Raw genomic sequence first — 9,534 nt, 5'->3', positions numbered from 1 at the left:
CCTCCTAAAAGAAAGAATTCTCTGAAGAAGTTCGTCGCAACCCTATTTCACACTACCTGGCATCATTTTCTGGATCTTCTACATACACCGTTTCTGTTCCAAGAAAAAGAGTTTGCTAGGCTTCTGTACATGCTAAGAAGAGGACAGATTAAAGACGTAAAACTTCAGCTTTGGCAAGACGTTCCTTTAACTCATAAACAAAGAGAAATCCTTTTGTCTTTAGCAATCACTGGGGGCTACACAAATTGTGTCGAGTTTCTCCTGCAGAAGAAAATCTATGTCTCAGATACCCATTTCAAACTGGCTGCAAGATACGGGCGAGTTCACACAGCAAGGTTGTTACTGAAGAAGAAATGGAACGTTAATGTACTTCGACTTGAAGCCGAGTACTATGGAAATATTGCCATTGTGCAACTGGTCACTAAACTCCCTTCCAAAAGTAGTTTCCAAGACAAATGGGTAAGATTTCTATAGAGCAATTCAAACATGATCCAAATTATGGTACTGATATCTTAAATCTTTACGGTTTTGTATTTACATTCCTCACATTCATTAGCTACCATATGGATAATAGCATAAATCATAACTCAAATTTAAAAAACGGTATAGCATTTAATAAACCCCTTTTCTACTTGCATGATCTTTTCACATACAAAGAGGCTTTTTAGACTTTAACAGCTTTTCCTATGGCCATTACAGAACAAAATTGAAGCCAACTACAATGAAGAATGGCGGAGAGTCACCAGTGATATCTTGAAGATTAAAGATGTCCAGCCTTTGCGCGAATTCATCGTAAACAACATAAACTTCATCCACTACCAGGACCACAAAGGATTTACACCTCTCCACGTGGCGGCTGAACAAGGTCACGAGCTCTGTGTGAGGGAGCTCCTGGAACACGGCGCCTTGCCCAATGCACGCACTACTGACCTCAAGACCCCAGCTGACCTCGCAAACTCCCGGGGCCACTGGAGAATAGCAAAGATCATAGAGAGAAAGATCCAAGTCAAGGACAGTGGAAAGCAGGTACTAACCATGGTTCTATTAAGATTTATTTAGTTGATGGTTTATTGCGCTTTAACTGGAATGATATCAGTTTCTTTTGACAAACGTCAATTTTCTTCCAAGCTTGTACTTTCTTTCCTTTTCTGTATTCTTGCAACTTTGAGACTTAGTGCAGTTTATGTATAGGCGTATTTGTATACAGTACATCTATTTGCACACACTTTAGGCCTTTATGGAATATTCCCAAAACCCCAAACAATTTGATACACTCTGATTTATGTTTGCCCTTTATGCGTACATTATTGGAACCTGTTGAAACATCGTATCATGTTGTATCAAAGCGTTTGCCTTTAACCTGATACGGTTTGATACACTCCGGCCAGCCAATCAGAGCACGGTATTTTTCAGATATTTCCCATAATCTCAGAGATGGATTTATATTTTCATTGATTACGAATCGCATCGTAAGTTTCTTGGTATAACTTTTTATTGCAAAGGTGCATAAAATGTTTCTGTGCCGTTTTAGCAGTACATCAAATACATGTTCACTCTATATGGGTAAGATTTTATGTGACTCACGACAGTCGCTGGAACGAAATGGTAAGAATTGCCAAGGTGTCCGAGTCATGACGAAATTTCCAAGGTGTCTAAGTCATATGACGTGGTATTGACTTCAGTGGAATGAATGATTTCAAAATCATTCTGTACCTCTATGATATAACCTTACAAGCTCAAATGATATATTCAATAAGTCATGTAAATGTCCGTGATCACTGAAATGACCCAGTTGTCTGATTTGGACACGAGATGCAAAACCTTACGCATTTCCCCCTTTTCATATGTAGAATGTGTATGCAACAAGAAAAACATATTTTGATAGAATCTGAGAAATAGGTTTATACTTTCGACATCCTTACGAAGCGGAGAGTGGTGTGTATAAACAATACAAGTTGCAAAGTAGTCAGGTACTTTTTCCTTTTTATTTGAATTTCCACAATGTCTTGCTTGTAATTAAAAATCATACTAGCATATTATGTCCTCTAATAGTTTTCTGTTGACTTTCATTATGTGAAATAAATAATGATAACTTCTTCTTTTTTAAACATTTTGTATGTCAGTACAAACTTCGATGATATCGTCTTTTGTAGCGACTGTGATACATCAAATGATATATCAGAGTTAGGGGTTTTGGGATGCTACAAAAAAGGCCTTTATATGCCATGATAATTATGTCTTGTAAATACTAATGTACCTGAATATATACACAGATCCACACCAAGCACAAACACACACACACACACATCAGACAGGAAAACAGATGTCCAAGAGTGATTTTCCTCGGCTTTGTACATCGATTCTGCAAAAGTTGTTTGCTGTTGACCATCCTTTACTTCTATGTATCACTTCGAGATAATGGATTTTTTTCATCTAATACACTACATGTCACACAAACTGTAGTCCCATTATAGAATATTCACAGTTGTAATATTGGCAGAGTCGTAAAGACGTGTCCAAACGATACTTCCGTCTTCTGGAGGCAATTTCCAAGGGCGGGAAAATCTTTGCAAATGATATAGAAGACAAGGCAGCAAAAGTCGAGCTGGTGAAGACTGTGACATCACTGCTTGCAACCGGAACTCCTCTCGAATTTAGTGGACCCTTTACCAACAGTGCTCTCCTGCTCGCCATTTCCACCAACAGAACACCGCTTCTTCCCCTGCTCTTGGCTGCAGGGGCTCCTCTCACTGCTACCACCTCCGGTCTCGGACCCCTCCAGCTGGCATTGATCACTCCAGGGGTAACACCTTGGGTCGGTGTGGTGGTGGCAAGGGTAAGTGACACTTATATAGCTTTTCCTAACCAGCATTAAAACATATGCAAGAAAATGTTGAAGCAGTAAAATCAGTCTTCACATTACATTTAATTTGCAGGCTATCCGGCATAAACTCAAAGTTGAAATGGACTTTGCTCCTGAAAATTCCATGGACCAGATGTTAAAGTCAGGCATAAGTAATCTGTTACAACATCTGGAAGGAAAGGAACCCTGGAAAGCAAAGTTCAATAGTACAAAGAACAACCCTGAACATCTTACCCAGTTGCTGGTTACAGCCTGCAAGCGGGGAGCCACTACTTCTGCCTGGTGGGTGTGGCAAGCAGGTGGCAACCCTGTCTCGTCCGTCGCCTCCACCTCAGCCCTCCATGCAGCACTTAACCCTGAGCGGCCTCACTTGGATACGGCGAGGACGCTTATCCTCCACATGGGGTGCAATCCTTTCCTGCCAGGTGAAGATGGTTCACTCCTCTTCAACAACATGCCGTTGGAGTTTCGGAAGCAACTACTGCAGGTCAGAAGTAAAACAATGTAGTTTTGAGAGAGGATAATGTCACTCGGCAAGATATATTCATTCCAGCTGCATTATACTACTCACCATGGAGTTGTAAGACGTTAAAAATGTCTTGTTCTGTTAATCTATTGTTTTCTTAGTAATGGCTGTTTCATAACTTGTTGAAAAGTACAGTTATATATTGTCGATTTATATTCTTAAGATGCATATTTGGTTAAGTTAGCCACTTAGGTAATAATTACCTTTCTCATCAGGGAACATTAAAAAACATTAATCAAAGGAGAGTTTTTCCTATTCTAGAATAGTTCATGCCAAGCTATACTACTATGTGTATGCTAATCTCTTGTATTATTGTTTAGGATTCCCTTGCAAGAGAGTACCGGTGCCTGTACATGGAGATGGCAAGGGCACGACGCCACAGAAACAGAAAAAAAATCATAGATCTCCAGCGCCTTGCAGTTCTGCAGATTCTCCTTTACATTCAGTACGAAATGCACAGCGAAGAAGCATCTTACCCTTTCCTGCAAGACCTGTTGACATGTAGCGAGTTGGAACTAACAGGGAATCAAGAGGAAGAATTACATGATTTAAATGAAGAATGGATCACTAGTCTTATCAGGAAACTAGATGCTGATTGTGAAGGGAAGACTACACTCGGCAAGGATGAAGAGGATGAATTCTATGAATTATCTGAATGCATCAGGTTATTCTCCAGAAGAAAACGCAAAGGCAGTGAATATAACATCAAACATAAACATGACTGCCTCGACCTTCTCTATAAAAAAGCATTGATGATGTGTAGTAAAGAAAATCTTACTGCATTCCTTTATTTGCTAGTCAGTGTGGCAGGGGTCCATGTAAACGGGGAAGTGGATCCTATATGTGGCACGCAAGCTCTTCACCATGCGGCCATGCATGGTAACCTGTCCATAGCAATGTCACTGGTCTGCTTTGGATGTTCTAAAGAAGCAAGAGATCATGGCAGAAACACGCCTTCGCACTATGCCTACATGGCTGGCCATAAGGAAGTTGCACAGTTTCTCGCAGATGGCATTGAAAATGAGGTAAATAACCGTAAGTTACGGCCACGTGACATGCTTAAGCGTTACAACACCTATCTTGACCAGCAAAGTCTCACTCTTGTAAGTAGTATAAAAGAGGAACAAGAAATATTTAATGACAGTAAAACACTGATTGAACTTCATCTTCACCATCTTAGAGAGACATGGGAAGCCAAAGGGGGTCTCATCAAAACAGTTATGGATACTCATGTGGACTTTACAAAGAACGAGTCTTTAGAAGTCAAACAAGCCATCACAAAAGTAGCCGAAGACCTAATTTCTGAAATTGCCAAAGTCAATAAGCTCTTTGAGGGAGACCTTGTCGGTGTAGGAAGTGCTGCAGATGATACTAGAATATTCTGCCCTGACGAATATGACTTCAATCTTGTTTTAAGAAACATAAGTGGTCACCCGGGAGGAGGGCTTAAATTTGAGCTTCAGAAATCCCCAGAAACGGAACTAGTTCAGAAACACATAGAATTATCAGCTGAAAGTAGTGAACTCGAAAATCTTATGGATGGATCTAATTTCACTGATACATTTTATAACATAGCAAAAGATTGCTTGAAAAACTTGAGGATTGGAGATGAAAGGCTCATCTTCATCTCTCCTGGGATCAAGAACACTCAGGTAGGCATTAATTTGTGCATGGTATGGATGGGCCAAGAGTTCCCTCTCTTGATGATAGACGTGGATATAGTTCCAACAGTAGAAGCACCTTGGCCCCAACAGCACCCACGGCCCCCTCTCACTCCCTCAGACATGAACACAGTTTATCTCAGCAACACAACTAGGAAAGAATGGAGATTTTCCTTTGGTGTCGCCGAAAACCAGATCATGAAAAAACTGACTGATCATCAGAGAAGAGTGTTCTTAGGCTGTAAATTGCTTTTGTCATCACTAACGGTATCATGGTGGATGCCAAAGGAGACCAAGAAACAGTTCACTTTCTGGGATAAACGAGTGTTTCGACTTTCAGTTCCTGCAGGCTTTGCCTTGAAGAATGTGTTTTTCGAAGAACTTCAGGATGTGCAAAATGCAAATCTCTGGACAGATGACCATCTTTTGGATAGAATGAAGTCTGTCTTCAGCCGCATGTGTGAAGATCCGAGTGATCCTGAATGCCAAATGCCACGCAAGGTGATGGCCTATTTTGGAGGCAACACCCAGCTCCCGTCATTTGCACTCGGAGCCCCAGATATTCTTGTGTTCCTAAGGTCACTGGATGCCTTACCACTCCAGCCCAGTTCTAAAGCGTGATTGTGTTCAGAGAAAGTTGGTTTGAACGGTTTCCTTTTTATTAGTATTCGGTATTTTTGTCTAAAGACTCTTTTTATCAGAAGTTATAAATTTCTATTAGAGGAGTACTAGAACTATTCATTTCAAATGATTGTTTAAGACTAGTTTATTGAAATGAATGATTATAATATACAGGCATGACACCATCAGCAGCTTGAAACTCTAATAGGAAAACAGGTATATATTCATTACTGTTTTTTCGTCTCTATATCATACACATTATAAGTATTTTTTTTTTTTTTTAATGGCTAACATGTCAGATACAAGAAAGCATATTATACTATACGACGTTATTTCAGATATTTAAGTCTTTTCAAAAAGCACATGAATATGGTAAGTTATGGCAAACATTTGTGAAAATAATTAATGATAATTAATCTGACACATTATGATATGCTGATCCGACATATATATAGCAAAGGAGAAATACTGGACCCTCTGACCTTTCGCATCGTTTGTTGGGGAGACTTTTTTCCTTGTTATTGTTTTTGCCACCATGAGCAATGTGCATTTTTAGTCATACAAAGGCCTAGTTTTATCAGTGTCACAAATTAGGTATCGTAAAAATCCTGTAACAGAGGCTTGTGGATTTAGCTCCCACGTCTGTTTTTTTTTTTTTTTCTCTCTTTCTTTTGATAGCTTGCAAATCTGTTTGATCATAGAATTCTGCAGGCTTTTGGGCTGAATACAAAGATATTTGTGATTTATTGTGAACTGCTCATTGTGGCAGATGATAAAAGGCCTATTGTCGGAACAGTAAAATTTTATGCCTTGAACAGTGGAGTTTCCTAAATCATATCTTTTTACTAATATTTTTTAATACCAGCCATTCATAATGATTGCATTATACTAATACCATTGTTACTGCTCACAGCTAATTCATTGTGATTGAGAAAGTATCCATCTATTTGAACCGATGATTCACCGATGATTCATGGAAATGACAGATTGGGATTTTTCTTCCACAATGGTTTGTCTTTTTGATTTTCACAACACATCATGCTGCTTGGGATTTGCGACGTTCTAGCTTCGCCCGGGCCTTCCAAATATGGCCCGGCAAACGCACCATCAATTCTGAGCATCGGTAATCAGAACTGTGTTTATCTGAAGGTAAGAGAAAGCCGGGAACCTTTGACTTTTACTAATTGTTATGTAAGATTCATAACAATTAACCTTTCATGTGTTTTCTTTCGCGATTATTGCAGAAAGAATAAGCTTGATCTCTCATGATTGTTTTCTTTTCTTTTGTGATGAGAACAATAAGCCTAACTTTGTGATAAATTGATTGATATTATAAAATGCATATAAGTTTTTCTTTCCACTTGAGTTTTTTTTTTTTTTAAGAGATATTAATTTTGTAATGATAACAATAGTTTCCTAGAAAATTATAAAACAATAAATATCTGTGGTTAAGTATGTTTGTGTTCGTATATTGCGCATGTATGTCGTTGTGTAACATGCCACTCTTACATGTTTTACAGTTACATATTACAAAATGTTTAATTTTTGAGGTAAATGTTCCTATTTCCTACGTATTTGTTACACACAAAAAGATCGATGATAGGAAACATGTTTACACACCCAGTCAGTTCACAGGCAAGTGCTGAATGCGAAAAATATTTATCACAAGGTATACTCTGCAAAACCTTTAGGTAGAAATAAAAGGAATGAGAATCGAGGGGCATTTTTAGTGTCGTGATCCGCGGCGCGTTTGTTTTCGAAACATTATTCTCATTTTTTCACTGTCTGCATAATAATGTCCCTTTCTTCAGTGAATATCATATAGAACAATAAGCTCTGTTTCAGTATTTTGCTGCTAGTTTTGGGACAGGATTTGTTTATACCAAGGAGGATCGTTTGCAGACTCACACCCAAATTGATTGTGATCACTTGGCATGTTGTGCGCATGTGTCTGTTTGCTCAGTTAGTGTAATTTCATGGTTATTATAAGTGATCATGTTAAGCCGTTTAGTACAAAAAGTGTTTTCAATATTTCAGTTGTGAATATGCATGAAGGGGATGGAGATCATTCTTACAATGTAAGCCTTATGGTAATTTTTATTTATTTCATTTTATTCAGAAACTTGTTTTACTTTTACAAGGAAACCAATTTAAATATGGTGTTGATTACTGGTTATTATTCTGTGTAAAGGGATTATATAACATATTTACCATGATGTATAAATTAATTTGTATACTGCGATATTGGGTTTATAGTAAATACCTTATTAACAAGATTATAAAACACAGATTAAGGATGTATATTTACAGTTTTTTTTTTTTGTTCGTGGCATACTGTAGGTGCTTTTAATTCATTGTATTTACATTCATTTCTTGTTTCTAGTCTTTGTTTTTACGTATATTCATGGATTTGCTGACGCCAGGCGCCACGATACTTTGCCTCACGTGCCCCCGAGGTTAATCGGAGCGGCGCCAAGCTTAAGCAAGCCCCGTGACACCTGGGCCGTTTGATACGCTCGCTGGGACGTGGATATTTACACTGATTGTTTGTTTATAATATTTGTAAATAGGTATATGGTGTTGGTTATAACCTCTTATTATACCCACATTTTAATGAAAGCGAGAACATAATTAGATAATGTGATTAATCCAATCACGAAATGCACCATTTTAAACAAAAGATCCTTTACATTATGTATAACAGTCTTTGCAGGTCCTAGCCATATACATGAATATTTAATGTATAGACTGAAAAAAGACATCGATATTCACATAAATATATAAAAAAGTTGGGGTAAATTTTCGATTTTTAGGATGCTTGGTAAAACAGCTACGATACATAAGCATTTTCTTAATGATTGGTAAAATATCTGTGATATGAAACCATTTTTTTTATTTTGACTTTGGCACGCTGTCGTTGCCTAACTCTACCGATATCACCTTAGGGAATACGTTTCGGGGTCAGGGATTGGAAACAACAGAGACCAGACAATTCACACGAAAAGGAAATGAATCTCAGACCATCAAGACTACTCACACACAACATCATATATATATTAAAGCTGACATTCTTTTAAACAATTGATATCACCGTCTATTCTATCAATAAGTTTGTGTGTGTACATGAGAATCATAATGACAGCGTGTTTTCTGCAGTAAGTTGGACTTCCAAGATAAAAAACTATTCAGATGGATGACGTGTTATCTTATCTGTATTATATTGTGAACTTCATTTATTTAATTTGTACCTGTAAATGACCTGCTTTATTTTCATCTGTTTTTACAGATATATAGGTAATTGCTCATAAAACATTCTGAGCTTTGGTGATTTATAAATAAAATGTATTAAAGGTGATTATATTCTTCAGTTAATAACTTTTTTTCCCCTTGTGCTTTATACTTTCACACGCATTTACAGACATATTTGTTGGTTAATGAGCCCAACAAACCTGAATATACCATTAATAAGAAATTGTAACGAAATAGATAATTTTATCAACAACACAATTTTTATTGATAGAATTACATAAAAGAAATAGTGGTAATAATATATTCGTACATACATACATACTTATACATAAATGTGTGCGTGTGCGTGTGTGTGTGTGTGTGTGTGTGTGTGTGTGTGTGTGTGTGTGTGTGTGTGTGTGTGTGTGTGTGTGTGTGTGTGTGTGTGCATATGTATATACATATATATATATATACATTTATATATATATATATATATATATGTGTATGTGTGTGTGTGTGTGTGTGTGTGTGTGTATATATATATATTTATATATTAAATATTATATATATTTATATATTGTATATTATATATATTTTATATATATTTATATATTGTATATTATATATATTTA

At 37.2% G+C, this 9,534-nt stretch overlaps 1 protein-coding gene across 4 annotated transcripts in view; it reads left to right on the top strand.

Annotated features, from left to right (window-relative positions):
- The window catches only part of LOC125045741, an 11,672-nt gene extending 2,634 nt beyond the window's left edge, over positions 1-9,038 (top strand). Inside the window, exons 4-10 of one of the 4 annotated variants that reach the window (XR_007116583.1) lie at positions 1-459; positions 700-1,026; positions 2,501-2,836; positions 2,937-3,350; positions 3,710-6,820; positions 7,709-7,749; positions 8,055-9,038. The exon at positions 1-459 is cut by the window's left edge and continues 74 nt beyond it. Coding sequence is in view for 1 of the 4 variants with exons in the window: in XM_047643172.1 (XP_047499128.1) it covers positions 1-459; positions 700-1,026; positions 2,501-2,836; positions 2,937-3,350; positions 3,710-5,671 (3,498 nt within the window). In the remaining 3 variants the exon portion in view is untranslated. Of the gene's footprint in view, positions 460-699; positions 1,027-2,500; positions 2,837-2,936; positions 3,351-3,709 lie in introns of all 4 variants that reach the window. The other 3 variants (XR_007116581.1, XR_007116582.1, XM_047643172.1) reach the window with 3 other exon arrangements.
- Positions 9,039-9,534: the final 496 nt, after the last annotated feature.

This window comes from Penaeus chinensis, chromosome 37 (genome assembly GCF_019202785.1).
Source record: "Penaeus chinensis breed Huanghai No. 1 chromosome 37, ASM1920278v2, whole genome shotgun sequence".
Classification (NCBI taxonomy): domain Eukaryota; kingdom Metazoa; phylum Arthropoda; class Malacostraca; order Decapoda; family Penaeidae; genus Penaeus; species Penaeus chinensis.
Note: the sequence above shows the minus strand (reverse complement) of the source record. Positions and strands in the feature narration are given on the sequence as shown.